We start from the raw sequence: 16,108 nt of genomic DNA on the forward strand, positions 1-16,108 counted from the left end.
TATTTCCTGTCTCCTTAAGCGGTTGTAGGCATTTTGGCCCAAAATAGGGACAAAGTCTTCCTCAAAACAGAAATAAAGAAGAAAGTTGAAGCCTTGATTTTCTCTTTTTACTCCGCAGAATAAAACCTGCTAAAATAGGTCAACATTGTTACTTTGATGTGACTTCTGAAACAAAGTTTCTGAGTTCACACAGTCAGGCTACAATTCATCGTTGATGGAGGAGTTCCAGACTGTGACGCACAGTGACGTCACACGTTAGACTCCTATCTGTTGTCAGACTTTGGGAAAGAGCAGCTCCTTAATTCTCACCAAAGTTGACTTGAGCATCCAACTTCTTATTTCACTGATTTAAAATATTACATTTTGAAATATAAAGAGTTAAAGTCAATTTTGAATTGAAGTGATACTTCACTGTTTCCACATTTCAAGTTAAAGGGTACATTCTCCTGACTGTGTAACCAAACCAAAAAAAAAAAGCCATTTGCATCTGCAAAATGTCATAATTTGCAAATATCACCACTATGCAAACAAGTGACCTATATGGATCAGCTCTGTTCATTTATGGCCGCTCTCTTATCGGACAGCTCTGTGACGAATATCTGTGGGAGAGAGACGAGAGGTGAGATTTATTAGGTGGCACTGAGGCATTGTATACGTTACTGTGAAAGCCAAAGTCAATAATGGAATACCCTGCTGACAGAGGGAACAACAGAGATAGAGGTTATAAACAAATTTAGATGTCAGTGGCTATAAACCAAAAAAGAGGATCCAAAGCATGTAAAGTGCTCAAGCCTTTGGTTATCTTTGACCGGTCAGTGTTCCCATACCTTTACCCCCCCCCTCACCCTGCCCGCTGTATCTGTTAATAAATCACTCACTAATCTGTCCAGAAGCCTTATAAGAGGCAGAGCACACACACAGCGACCACAGAAGAAACTCTCCTTGAAACTGAGACACATCTTGCATCATCTGAAAATGAGAGCGGTCAGTGTTTTCCTGGTTTTGGTGGTGTGTGTGTGCGGAGGAGCTCTAGGTGTGCAGGTTAAGGTGAGTGTCACTTCTTATCTTATCAGACAGAGTGTTTATTTCTTTTCACTCTTTCTTTGCTCTTGTTTTGTATTATCTATTTGAATCTTAGAAATAGCTGTAATTGACACCAAGGGGTCATTTTTTCCTTTTTTTAATTTTTGAAAATCAAGATGTCAGATTAATCTGAGGAAGTGTTTCACCTTCTCTAATTTAAGCAGGATTTATACTTGTGCGGCAGACCCTACGCACGTCGCCTACGCCGTTGTGAGCATTTATACTTGTGTGGTGGTGTGTCTGTGGCACTCTGCAGTTACACGCCATCTCCAAAACACTTGTCGGCAGCGAAGGTTTCGGTGCTGTAAAGTTTAGTTGATTCAAAACACACATTAAACATGGTTAATTGCGACTCTTTCACACACAAGTACACAAATAAGCTTCACTATAACTCGCAGGATTTACAGACAAACATTTGTCTTTATCTGGACACATTTTCCCCACAAATACAACATGCTAATGTTTTTAGCACAAGCCTATGGCATTTTACATTGTATACATTAGCCTAGCAACTAGCGATCTTTTCCTCCTCTTCTTGAACATGTTTTCCCAAACAAATATAACATGCTAACGTTATTAGTAACGTTACAAGCCGATGGCATTTAACATTGTATAAATTAGCCTAGCAATGCACAGAGATTTCCTCTGCTCATATGAAGCCAGGATAAATCACATAGAAGACTTAAAATGCTGTTTTTGTGGAGGCTTTATTGTCTTCACAATTTATTGTTTCTTATCTCTGAAATTAAAGTAAATAAAAGCTTTGTTTCCACTGAGAGAAATGGTTTCAGCTTACAAAAATAGACAGGAGGTCTGTGTCACTGCAGCGTGTCATTCCATTTCTGGGGAGGAGCACGTCAGGATACGGTGTAGGCTCCATGTCAACACAGAAACAAAAAATTGTGAAGACAGTAAAGCCTAAACAAAAATATAATTTTAAGTCTTCTATGTGATTTATCCTGGCTTCATATGAGCAGAGGAAATCTCCGCTCATCGCTAGGCTAATTTATACAATGTAAAATTCCATAGGCTTGTGCTACAGTACTAACGTTATATTTGTTTGGAAAACATTTAGTATAAGACAGTTGTTTTTTCAGTGAACCTTGTGAGTTCTAATGGAGCCAAATTACATACCGTTACCTTTGTTAAATGTTGCTGTTGCCCTCTGTTTTATATGAGAAGAGGAAAAGATCACCGGCCGCTAGGCTAATTCATACAATGTAAAATGCTGTAGGCTTCTGCTAATAACGATAGCATGATATATTTGTTTGGAAAATGTTTCAAGACAGTTGTTTTTTCAGTGAACCTTGTGAGCTGAAATGGAGCCAAATTATGTAACGTTACCTTTGTTAAATGTTGCTGTTGCCCTCTGTTTTATATGAGAAGAGGAAAAGCTCACTAGCTGCTAGGCTAATTTATACAATGTAAAATGCCATGGGCTTGTGCTAATAACGTTAGCATGTTGTATTTGTGGGGAAAATGTGTCCAGATAAAGACAAGTGCTTTGTCTGTGAATGCTGCGAGTTATAGTGAAGCTGATTTGTGTACTTGTGTTTGAAATTGTCACTGTTAAGCCATGTTTAATGTGTGTTTAATGTGTGTTTTGAATCAACTAAACTTTACAGCACTTCACAGAAACCTCTGCTGCTAACTAGTGTTTTGGAGTCATAACTGCAGAGTAACAAAGACACACCACCACACAAGTATAAATGCTCACAACGGTGTAGGCGAAGTGCATAGGCTATGGCGAAGGGTCTGCCACACAAGTATAGATCCCGCTTAACTGATCAAGGCAGCAGCAGACCAGCAGCTCCTGTTTTCAACTATGTTAAACTGCTGTTTTTCTTAATGGATTCTGGCGATATAATAGCTTAATTTCCCTGCTGGAAATCGTTGTCTGATGGTAAGGGAAAGCAGTTAAAACATTCTGTATATGGTGTACACTTACACTGTTATTGATCTTTTTAGGTGGCTGATGTACATTTTGTTGCAGCCTGCGTTCAAAGCAGTAAATTGCTTAGCTTCCGTGTCGGTACAGCCTGCTTCTCCAAACTGGGGGTGTGCTGACAGACATCTACTGTATGTCATTTACTGACTATAGATAAGCGCCTCAAACAGCCCAACTTCAAAAAATTCAAACTTTCCTTTTAAAAAATGCATTTCATCAACAATTGTTCACTCCAGGCCTGCCCTCTCTGCTCTGAAGCTACAACTAAACAGTTTTTAAAATACATCGCACCGCTTATCATTTTTCATTACAAGACCAGTACAGCATGCTCTCTTTCTCACTTCAAAGCAAATGCATTTGGAGGATTTCTCACATCCCTCATTGTTGTTCCTCCCTCCCAGGTTGGAGACAAGAGCTTCCCCTTTGAGGCAGTCAAGCAGCTGAAGGAGCTGTTGGATTTAGACAACAATGTCAGCCCTCACCTTTCTGAGACAAGCATCGCTGCTGTATGTGCCAACCCCATCCTGCCACAGGTCTTTCAGCCAGTGTGTCAAGAGAAGGCAGCAGGCATGGTTTTCTCCCAGCTTGGTAAGACTGAGCAAAGGAGAAGTAAACAAATTACAAATATGGAAATATTGTAAGACGTATGTAGGACACAGTTTGGCATTATATTACAATATGGTCCTCTCAGATCTCGTTCTGTTGTGTCAAAAAGACCAACAACAACAACGATAGCACTCAGCCCCGAGGCCATTGGTTCCTAATGACAACATAAATCTTTACAAACGGCTCATTTCTTAAGGCAGCTGTTGTTTTTGGGAAACATTACTCAAACTGGAGGAAATTTTGCATTTGTTTGGGCCTATTTTCATCTGTAGATTAACACACATTTCGTTCAGTACCAAATAATTACAGACAGGGCATTGTCTGATGAAGGGCCTGTACCCGAAACGTCACATGTGGTGATATCCAGATTAAATCTTGGGAGCTATATCTAGTGTGCGGACTCAACTTTTTCTATATTGATGCCTCTTTGTGGTCCAGCACCTAGGCTAAGTCTTTTCTAGGATGTGTGTGTCCTTATGTTCTCTCAGATCAATGTTCTCATCTAATTCTCTGCAAGAAAGCGAATGAGCAAACTTCCCAAACTGTTCCTTTAATAGCCAACCTGCTCTACAGCTTACTGAACTATTTGTTTAGTGAGCATCAGTGTTAACGTTTGGCTTTTGTCAAATGCATACAAGAAACAATCTCACACAGGCTCTCAGAGCTGCCCTTTAAATCAACAGTTTTATTACTCAGGCTGGGGCTCACCCTCAGTCTCAAGATTAAAGCCACTGACAACAGGCGCAGGCTTCAGTTAGTTTGCTCAAATGGATTCCTTGAATTCCCTGTTTACACATTGTATTATGCACATCCTGCCACTGCTGCACCATAAAGTGGCTCTAGAATGATAATGCCAGACAAGAGGCCTATGAAAAGCTGTTCAAATAGTCTTTGGGGGCCATTAAAGCTCATTAGACACAGACGGCACCCTTGTTGCTGCATTGGGACGGATACGGATACGGATCCCATTATCAATATTAGCAGCATTTCATAGAATTTAAAAACTCGCCCTTGGGGTGTACAAATGCACATTTTGGGTCAGATGAATATTTATGTTTCTATTTTTTCTCGCACTTTCCAGTGTTTATCATCACGCCTTCGGATGCTTGTGAAATATGTGCCAACCCCTCCTGCTCTGGGTGTCGGTACTGAGGCTGCCATCTGCTCGACACACAAACACATCGACCGAGAGCCTCCGGGGCTGTCGCCCTCTATAGTTCCTGCACATTTATATGTATAAGGCATCCATGGACATCGGCAAAACACATTCTGTCACCTAGCAACGAAGCCCAACGGGTCTACGAGCTCAGTGGTCACTGTACTCAAATTTAATAGATACATAATAAAACTCAGTTTGACACCATTTTTATAAGTTTTGGTGGATGCTGTTCGTGCATATTTACTTCCCTGTCAGTGGAATGTTGAAGCAGACGTTCTGCAGTGTTTGAAAATCAGTTTTTTGTCTTCAACTTGCTTTCATATTGACCTTTTAATGTATTGAGTGTAATGCAGCTTCTTGATAATAAAAAATATGTATTCTTTGCTTCCCTAAAAGCGGTTTTCATTGTTAGTTTTAAGAGCAAAATGATACTCAGTGTCTGACTTCTACACACACAGACATACACACACAAGCACAGGGAGTGTGCTGTTTCAACTCTAATGAATGGAGAAGAAAAAGGGACATCAAAACCCTTTCATACATAGTGGTCACTACAGGGGGAAGCTATTTAAAAGCCATTTTCTTGTGTATGCATGAGTTTTGATGCTGTAGTTGCATAAAAACCACTACTATGGACTCTAGTGCGTCTTGCCATACACTGCCACCCACTGGCCAGGTGTTGTAAGTGCAACACAAGTCTCTGAAAACCAAGATGGCCGACGGAAAGCAAGAAATGTGCAGCTCAGGAATTTATCACCAATCCTACTATAACAGGAGAACCTTGCAGGTATATACATTTTGTTAACATCTAGTAACATTTAGGAAGTATTACAGTTGTTAAAATTTCCAAGTATTAATAATATGGGAAGAAATTACAATTAATTATCTGTACCCAAAACTGGACATCATGCAGCACTGGCTATATTTCAACTATAATTATTACCATTAACATTGTACTTCATCTGCAGTGACTTTTTGGGCTGTAAATAAATAAATGTTAGGGTTTTGGTATTTTGTGGAAAACGTCAATTGAAAAAATATACATAGTTTACCAGGGGGTGGTGTGTGGGGGGCTGAGGAGTGAAGAGCAAGGAGCTGATTGAGGGAGGAGGGGTTCAAGAGGGAGGTGTAGAAAGAGATGCGAGAGACGGAGGAGTCAGAAGCAATTTTTGCACATGCACTGGGCAGTATTGGAGTATGATAAAATATGTGAACACTTTAGTTCAGCAGCATCATATTTCATCGGTTTATATTTCTTCAACTGAAAACTAAACTTTTAAAAAATGAACTTCAAATTTTTGAGGAATATAAACAGTAAGAAAAAAATCTTGATCGAAGCAGTCAGAATTCGTGCATCAAAGGGGTCCAGTGTGTAGGATTTAAGGTGCTGACACACCAGACCGCCGGCCAATGTCGGGCCGTCGGTGAGCGTCTGTCGCCCTTGTTTTTGCGGTGTGTCCCGCACTGTTGTCACCAGTCGGACCCCTGTCGACGGCTTTTCGGCTGATTGAGCATGTTGAATCGGCGGCGGAGCTTGTCGGTGAGAGAGATCACTCTGATGTTCAGGTTTTATTTCCTCGCCCCTGTAGCAAGTGAATCTGCCTGTAGTGAAACCGGGGCTAACCGGTGCTTCCTCCTCAGGCTCCACCTCACTCAGCTGTCCGACAGACCCGCTGTTTCTTCCCACTTTAACCTGAATAACAAACCGGGGCTAGCTGTGAGGCTAGCGGAGCGTTAGCCACAGCATGACTGGAGGGAAGCACAGCCAGTTGGCCTCTGCTAGCCTCCCAGCTAGCGGAGGCTAACTGCTAGGCAACCGCTACTTTGTTTATCTCATGCATTCCTCGGACTTCCAGTTTTCCTTTTTGAGTTATTTCCTCTCATGCACGCACATAACGTACGTGCTAGTTGGCCGTCGGATGAAGTCTTTGTAGCGTGTTCAAATGCAACTGACACAGGGCGACGTGAGGTGAAGTGAGACGACGCAACCGTTGGCTTTCGTCACCGCTAGTTCTTTGATGTCGGTTTGGTGTGTCAGCACCTTTAGGGGGATACACTGGCAGAAATGGAATATTCTCTCTAGGATGTTGTCTTTAGTGTATAACCACCTCAAAATAAGAATTGATGTGTTTTCCTTACCTTAGAATGAACCGTTCATATCTACACTGTGAGCGGGACCTCGTCTGCAGAGATCGCCATGTTGTCCCGCCATGTTTCTACAGTAGCTCAGAATGGACAAACCAAACACTGGCTCTAGATATAGCTATTCACGTTCTGGGGTGGTCACCATAGTAAGCAGCCCCTCCATAATAAGCAGTGTCAGAAAAACACAACATTTTTATGTGAAGCTGCTTTATTCAGTGTTTTTATGGTTTTAATCACTTGGTCCATTTGTTTTGGAAAGGAAAAGACCCCTGTGGATAATTAGGGTCCTTGTAAAAACCTCCTGATTATCTGCATCTTAAGTTATCAGAAGAAAAGATGAGCACACTAAAGCAGGTGCTGGGTTTGCAGCCCATCTGCAATGTAATAAATGGCATAGAGGAAACACAGATTTGTAACGTGAAACTGCTTTATTCAATGTTTTTACCAGTTTGACTTACTTGGTATGTTTGTTGTAGAGAGGAAGAGACATCTGGAGATAATTCAGCTCCCAGTAAAAAAAACTTCCTGAACATCTTGATCAGACATAAGGCAAGAACATGTGAAGTTATCAGAGAAATAGGGTGAGCACACATTAGCAGGTGATAGGTTAGAAGCCTGTGTCCTACATGCAAAACAGCACCTGAAAAAAACACTAATTTGTAATGTGACACTTCTTTATTCAGTGTTTTTACTGGTACAAATCACCAGCAGTGGTGTAGTAGAGGATATACGCAGGTATACAGGGTAAACCTTCCTCCTTTTCTGGCCATTCACCGTAAACCCGGTCATCAGCCAAAAAGCCATTGGGATATATAGGAGAGTATATTCACTTCCTCCTTGGTAACTTACCCATCAACCTAAGGCCCAGTCGTACACCCACCTCATTGACTACCACAACGACACAGAAGGAGAACCACTGATTTGTAATGTGAAGCTTCTTTATTCAGGGTTTTTACAGTTTTAATCACCTGGCGTCTCATTTATTAAACAATGCTTAGGATCCATACTTAAAATGTACGTACGGACAAAAGCCAAAGAAGTGTGTGCCAAAAAATAGTCAACAGTTTCTACAATCAGGCCTCCACCTCACCATCTGCATCGTCAATTTCCCGTCTCCAAAATGTTCGTAAGCATGGGTCAAAGTTTCTCCAATTAAATCTGTTTTTACAGATCACAGCTTTTACGTGGGAAGTGGCATTCGCCTGGCCTTGTTTTGTGCGTATGTAATGTTTATAAATGAGACCCCTGGTTAATTTGTTCTGGAGAGGAAGAGACCTCTCCAGCTGGTTGCAATCTGCAATCCTCACCTCTAGATGGCTCTGAATGCCCCTAAATCTTACACACTAAAGTTGAGTTTAAAGTCGAAAGCACATGGCAACAGTAATGTAGAGCAAGTAAGAATGAAAACTGGTTCCTCTATTCAAATCAGAAATTGTCTATCACTCATTTATGAAAAGAAAAGGTTCGCACACCTGACTGTGAAACTCATTTGTGTACACGCCCTTACTGTGGGCTGTGTGTGTCTTCATCTTTTCATCTTACACTTACTACTATTACAAAAATAAAATGTGCTTCTCCAGATATTAGCACCACTTTAAATTCATTATAACAGTCCAAATAAACCAGATCTGATCTGCAGTGGAGCAGGTGGACACTTGCTGTTCGTGTTGCCAGAGCCGATGGATTTCCTCATTATCACTTGGCTCAGATATGACAGGTAGGAAATCTTCCCTCACATGTGAACGTGCATCTTAAATTCCATTAAAATGTAATTTGGCAGGACAGCCAACTAGAACGGCTGATTTATGTAACAGCAATCAGGAATGTGCATCACTGACATAAGGCATCAATATTCATGATGTCAGTGACCTGTTTTCCTGCCCGCTGTGCTTCGCAGCGATCAGGTGACACACACGGTCATCAGTCATTAAAGTAACCCCTGTTTACAGCCATTTAAAGCTGCTCTGCTGCCTGCATTGTGTTTATCGGCGTCTATATTTCCTAAATGTGTGTTTAATGGATCAGTTAATGGGCTGGTCTAATGTAAGTGATCAGCCTCAACAAATCCTGGGGCTGACGTGTGCAGCCCTCCACAGTGTGAAATAAAACAGTTCGAAATAAAGCAGACACAGTTTCTGTTTTTCACTGGGGTATTGATGCAGACAAACAATTTTGTTTCAAGCCAGTTCTAATTTCCATCTTTGTATCCTACATTGATTTGGGGAAAGAAAAAAATGTGCAGAAGTATATTCACATTCAGATTCAGAATTTTTTATTGATCAACAGGGGACATTGGTTGGTACAGTTGCTCCTATACTATATGGCAGTGGTTTTCAAATGGTGTGCCATGGGATTTTGTGATAACCACACATTATTATTGCAATATTTTAACTGGGCCTTTGCAAAACTTTATGAATGAATTTTTAACTGACTGTATCAGTATGTTGTTCCCACCCATTTCCTAATAAAAAGGCAAACTCTGGCTAAAAATGTAATTTAGTGCAATTTAATTTAAAATACCTTCAAATACCTTTCGCAGGTGGGAATTATAAGAGGTTGGGAATTGGGACAATGGATTGCTTCACTGTATGGAGTAAATTACAACAAAGCACCAGTGAAGACGACCTACCACCAAAAGAAAAAGCTACCTGTCTTATTTTTTCTTATTTTTATTGTCTTATGTTGTGATAAGAGTGATAGTACACGACAGAAGCTGTTGTGGTGTGCCTTGAAATTTTTGGCTTGCCCTTTGAAAACCACTGCTACATAGATATAGAGAAATTATAAGAAAATAGAATAAGAAGTGTGCAAGAAAAACAATATTTACATATCAAAATACAAAAAAAAAGAAACATATCCATTCATCCATTTTCATCGGCTTATCAGGGGCCGGGTCGTGGGGGCAGCAGGCTGAGCAAAGCACCCAGACGTCCCTCTCCCCAGCAACTCTTTCTAGCTCCTCCTGGGGGACCCCAAGGCGTTCCCAGGCCAGATGAGATATCTAATCCCCCCAGGGTGTTCTGGGTCTGCCCCGGGGCTTCCTACCAGTGGGGCATGCCCGAAACACCTCTAACAGGAGGCGCCCAGGAGGCATCCTGATCAGATGCCCGAACTACCTCAACTGAACCCTTTCGACGTGAGGGAGCAGCAGCTCTACTCCGAGCTCCGTCCGGATGTCCGACCTCCTTACCCTATCTCTTACCCCACGTATAAACTCATTTCAGCCACTTGTATCCGCGATCTCATTCTTTCGGTCACTACCCAGAGTTCATAACCACAGGTGAGGGCTGGGATGTAGATGGACCAGTAAACCAAAAGCTTTGCCTTCTGGCTCAGCATCCTCTTCACCACGACGGACCGGTGTAGTGCCTGCATCACTGCAGAAGCTGCACCAAAGCGCCGATCCATCTCACGCTCCATTCTACCCTCACTCGTGAACAAGACCCGAGACACTTGAACTCCCTCACTTGAGGCTTGAGAGCACTTCAAGTCAGTATTGCATATTGCAGTTTTGCAGTTGAAACAGAAGAGTATTAAAAAATATATATTACATATATTATGGGTTACAGCTGCTGCTGATGGGTAAAGTACGTCTAAAGGCCTGTTCACTCAGAAGCATTTCGGTGATCTGAACACAAGCGGAGCTACATCAGTGTTCACACCTGTGGCTATCATGTGTCTCCTGCTGACCACTTGTGTTTAGATTCAGAATCAGATTGAGGGATGGTCATGCAACACTTTGTCTAACATCACATAAAATGGCTAAGTTACAGAGCTGTCACCATGTGGTAAAATGCATTCCAGACCACCCCAGCAAATTGTTTGAGTCATCGAATCAAGATGTGTCCTAGTAGCTGTTTCCACTTGTATTTAGCCGTCCAGTTGCTATTGGATCACTTAAGACACATGTCAATACCAAGTCTAAACATGCTCAGAGCATCTGACACTCTGGAGGAGCTGAAAGGTTTGAAGGCCACAGGCAGCAATGACTTCCTGTGATGCACCGTAGAGAATGAGTCTTGCTCTGTGTGTACTTGATATAGTACTTGACAAACTGTGTTTGACCAGCACGTCATAGACACATAACATTGACAGCATCCTCTTCTCTGACACAGCCACCAGAGAATCCAGCTCCAACCTCACAATGTCAGTGGCCTTGTGGATCAGTTTGTTGATGTCAATTACCTTCAGCCGCCTCCCGGCACACAACAGCAAACGGGAAAGCACTGTACGCCACAGGCTCATAAAGGATCCTCAGTATTGTTGTTCATTGATGTTGAAGGACCTCAGCGTCCTTAGAAAAGAGAGGCAGTTCCGGCCCTTCTTGTCGAGGGCTTCAGTTTTCTAAGGGACTGTTCTTGACTTATCAGTGTAGGGAGGGTAGCGGGGTGTGACTTCTTTTTTAATTTATTTTGACCATCCCCAAAGCTACAAATATTTGTCCTTGAGCGTACCTGAGTGACTGGCAAAAAATGCATGATCCTCCCTTCACCATAAGTTAGTTATTAGATTTTTAAAACAATTTTTTTGATGTTTGAAAGGTAAAAGTTGAAGATGAAATCCTGGAAAAAAAAGCCTTGGTTTTTCACTCTTGTCATTCATGCTGGTTAGTCAGTGAATATGATGTGCCCAAGGACCGTCGGAAATTTGAAAATCCAACAATACTTTCTGTTTTTACACTTTCTGGCCAGGATAAACAATGTCATTTTGGCCATTTCTACAGAGGAAAATGTCTGTGCAATAACTCAACTGTTCAATTGTGCAATATTTTTCAGTATAGGACTTTATCATGCATGTAACTGCACATATTTCTTATGTTTACTTTTGTTCTCTTCCTGTTTATTCTATCAATGTATATAATGTAGTTAAATTTCACACATACAGCCTCAGCACAGTCATGATATATATTTTATTTTTAATTAATATATATCTTAAGTACTAGTGTTAAACACTGTAGCATAATGCACATTTTATTTTTCATTTTTTTATTTTGATGTACATTTTAATTTAGATTTGATTTTATTGCTTTATATTTACATACTTCTATTTCACACTCTTATTCCTACTCCTTTATTTTCTATTCTTTACATCTGAGTGACTGTAACAAATCACCGTGTTCCCTTCAGGGATCAATAAAATATTTCTAGTTCTTATTCTGAAAACATGTTTTAAAAATCAGCAGCAAGGGGTGACCTGTAGCTCAGTGGGTGGAGCATGCACCCCACATAGGCTGAGCCCTTTGCAGCGGCACAGGTTTGACTCCAGCCTGCGGCCCTTTGCTGCATGTCATTCCCGTTCTCTCTAATTTTTCCTGTAATAAAGGTGAAAAAAGTTGGCAGTTTGATAAATACAAAATACAGCCATTTAAAGTTGTATGCCTCTCCCCTAGGCCAAAATAAAAACATGAGTCCCTCCCCAGAGCTTAAAAAAATATTTGACATGCCTCTCCTCTATTTGCACCATCCCCTCCCCTCTCATAAGTAATGGACAGTCCCTTAGCTCAGTGCAGTTTAATACCTATGAACACTCCCAGGAAGTCCTCCATAATGTCCATACTGACCCCTGGGTGATTACACTCTTTTCATCTATCAAAGCAAGTTTTAGTTTGTCAAGTGTATTTTTTTTACATAGACCAAGGAAGCTATAAGGAAGGAAAGGTCATGATCACAGAGACAGTGTTCAAGGGCCAGATTTTGGTGTCAGTTCTAATGGAGTCAATGGAGAGGGCACTGCACATCACACTTTAAACCATCATATATCTTTGTTGTTACAAATTGCCTAGTCAAAACAATCCTTGAACAAAACGCAATACAAAAAACAAAATGGCGAAACACTTCTATTTAAAATAATTATTCTAAACAGAAACAGTCTGCCCGGAAAGATTGAAACGAACCCGGAAGTAGCCGGGAGTGAAGCTTCTCGCGTTGTTTGGATCCTCTGTTCAAACTCCTCTTGAGAGCGTATGACGACCTCTGGCGGTTGATGAGTGACGCAACAACAATCTGTCAACGTCTCCATTATAATAATGGACTCCTCCGCCTCCATCAAACTTTTCACAGAGACAGGTCCCGACGTTAATTACCGGTAAACTCACAGGCCTCCGTCGAAGGAGACATATTTACGGTGAATATTTACGCTTGAGCTTCAAACTCCGCCTCAAAACACGAATTAATGGCAAAGTTAAAGAGCTAATTGGTGTTAAATATGTCACTTTGTTCTCTGTTTTATGGGGGGCAACAAAAAACTTTACCCACTGAGCTTTGACGACGATGTGAGTTAACCTGACGGTTGGTAAGTAGACGCAGAAATAACTAATTAATTGAGTTGTGGCATTAAACGGGGAGTTTGCAAAGACATGTCTTCATCTTAATTGCTGTGTTAGAGTGTGAGACTGTTTCTGTCTTTCACAATGTTTTCAAACTGTTGAAATTTAGCAGTGTCTATTTAATATGTAATGAACTGACGGTTGGGTCAAACTCATGGTTAGTTTTTAATTAGCCTCACGGTACCGCCAGAACTTTACCGGAAATAATTGAGAAAATGTTAGTTGGACACAAACATAACGTGTCCTCTGTGTTTACATAAATAATATCTTGTTAATATCGCTTGTTTGGTCAAGTTTTGCTTGTGTGGGCAAGTTTCTAGATGTATGGGTTTATGTCACGTGGCTCGTTGGTCTAGGGGTATGATTCTCGCTTAGGGTGCGAGAGGTCCCGGGTTCAAATCCCGGACGAGCCCTCGGTGCTTTTTCAATAAGAATAAAGTTTTTTCAAGTTAGCTTCTTATACAAGGTTTTGTGCAGATTGACATAAACTCTTAACCTAAATATAGAGAAAAACAATTATTAATCCCATAACAGATTTCCCCTTTTATTTCACTTGACAGTTTTCTCATTTGCTTGAACACAATTGTCCACTCAGACGTTACATTTTCCAAACAGTCCACACACAGACCTCAACTGAAAGTCGCTGAAAATGACACATTTGTTTGCAAAATGCTCAGAAAACATTGAAAACATAACTCTATAAAGGCCATACAACAGTGAAACCCCACACTACAGAATATATTTTAAAAAATGGGAAAGAGAAGGTCATTTTTCAATATAGAATGCTCACTTATGTGGTGAGAGTTTGGGTGGAAATGTTTTATTCGTTTTTTCATCACACTGAAGCAGAAAGCACATTTCGCTGGAGGGGTCACCAAGTGTTTGAGACAGTGTGGATTTCAGGAAGCCAATCACTGGCATGTATTATGGGAGTGCCCAGTGGACAGAATTTCATAAAGCACTTAAAAAGAGTCTTAACACTGATCACCCTTTGCAATTTTCTATTTTAGGGATATATGGATTTTAAGGCAAAGCTTTCTCACAAATATATGTTTGGTATTTTGATATCTGCTTGTAAAGAAGCTCTCACAAGGTGCTGGTTGCTTCCTGAACCCCCCTCATTAGAGGAGTGGATAGATATTGTAAATTATATTTATGTTATGGAAAAGATTACTTTTTCTCTTCATCTTGGGTGTCATATACGTGAGACCCTTTCGACCTGATTTTGTGTAGGTATTGTACAAAAGACCCTGTGATGTTTAGTCAAGCTAACCTCAGTGACTGTTAGTCGGATTTTTTTTTTTCCTTTAATCCCTCCTCAAGTCTCCCCGACATATGCCGCTTATATATACATGCGATCTCTCCCATAATGTTTTACAAAGTTCTTAGATTGTGAGAAAATTTGAACGGCAGGAGAATACTTTATACTATTCATACTTTATGTTTTGCTTTGTGGACTGCTGTCCAACTGTCAAAAACATGCAACAAAAGCAAATATTCTCATCAGACAACACACCTTGTGGTCAAGTGAATGTATTCTTTACATCAATCATTGCACAATGCACAAAATCCAAAATAAAGCTATAAATATGACCTCGTTCAACCTTAATTTGTACTATATGCCTGGGTCATATGCAAATACTTTACATGGTTATAACGTGCCAAAAAAGGCAAGCGAGCATATCACAGCACCAGTTTATTCTGTTCTCCAAAGATGACTGTGCCAGACATAACAAACCCTGCTGCACTTTGCACCAGCACTTTATATGCTCATTTAAGATGCTCTGTTGAAATACATAAAAAATTATCATTATTCATTTGCCTTTGACCTTTTTGATCCATGCTTGCAAATAGCAACACAGAGTGACATCTTTTATAGATGGAAAAGACTGTTTGCTGATTAAATAGTTTCCCACAGGTGCAGAAAAGATTCATTTTTATGCAGGTTATTTCTGTCAGCTGTGAAGAGATGTTTTTCTTTTATTTAGCACAGTAAATCCAATAAAGTTCTGGGTCTTTCTATGCGATCTGTGTTTTGTGTGAAAAATGTGTCAAACCAATGAAAATCTGTTCATTAATTTTCTAGAGAAGACTGCTGCAGTGTTAGAAGGTGATGATGAAGATCAAGTGGGTCCCAGTTTCATGAAGCCAGTAGGCCAAGCAATCAAGAGAAACTGTAAGTCGCATTAACTTTACGAAAAGCATGCTGTAGGTGATATCACATGTTTATTGTGTAGCTGTTTGTTCCAGCTCTTCACTGTCGCTTTGACATTTACACTGAGCAAGATATTCAGATCTTCAGACCCAAGATATGCACTATTCTATCAAATGAAATATTGGGTATTGTCTTAACAATCATTGTACACACATCTCCCCAGAAGTCAGACTCAGGCATTCGGACAGATTTAATAATGTTATTATCTCCTATAGAAAAAATGGATTTGATTTGAATTTGCTTTATTGTCAAAAAGAAATCTAAAATTTTTTCTTTCGTTCCAGGACGTCAACTGTTTCACATAAATACATATAAGTGCATAAATACAAAAAAATCATAGCACAAACGAATCACATCAGACATTACAAAAAGTGGACGAAGTGCCCGAAATTAATCATTTTCTATTATTTAGGGAAAAATAAACGCCTGCAGGTTCGACTCACCCACCCATTAACCTTTTAACCCTGCCTGACATATTAAGTACACGTTTAAAATAATAACAATAACAATACATTTACATTGTATAACTCCTTTCATACACAAGATGCAGCTCAAAAGACCTTACACCAAGACGAAGGATTGTAAATTAAAGAAAAAGACAGAACAGGCAAATGAAACAACAGTTAA

The 16,108-nt window shown here is 40.4% G+C and overlaps 1 protein-coding gene and 1 non-coding gene across 2 annotated transcripts; both read left to right on the plus strand.

The window, feature by feature from the left end:
- The first annotated feature begins 918 nt into the window (after positions 1-918).
- Positions 919-5,191, plus strand: LOC126385831 (guanylin-like). Its single transcript, XM_050037840.1, has 3 exons — positions 919-1,047; positions 3,433-3,619; positions 4,719-5,191. The coding sequence occupies exons 1-3, from the start codon at positions 976-978 to the stop codon at positions 4,787-4,789; spliced, it is 330 nt and encodes a 109-aa protein (XP_049893797.1). The 5' UTR covers positions 919-975; the 3' UTR covers positions 4,790-5,191.
- Positions 5,192-13,607: 8,416 nt separating this feature from the next.
- trnap-agg (transfer RNA proline (anticodon AGG)) lies at positions 13,608-13,679 on the plus strand. Its single transcript has one exon. It is a non-coding gene; the product is annotated as a tRNA-Pro (tRNA).
- The last annotated feature ends 2,429 nt before the right edge of the window (positions 13,680-16,108 follow it).

This window comes from Epinephelus moara, chromosome 24, assembly GCF_006386435.1.
Source record: "Epinephelus moara isolate mb chromosome 24, YSFRI_EMoa_1.0, whole genome shotgun sequence".
In the NCBI taxonomy this organism is placed as follows: domain Eukaryota; kingdom Metazoa; phylum Chordata; class Actinopteri; order Perciformes; family Serranidae; genus Epinephelus; species Epinephelus moara.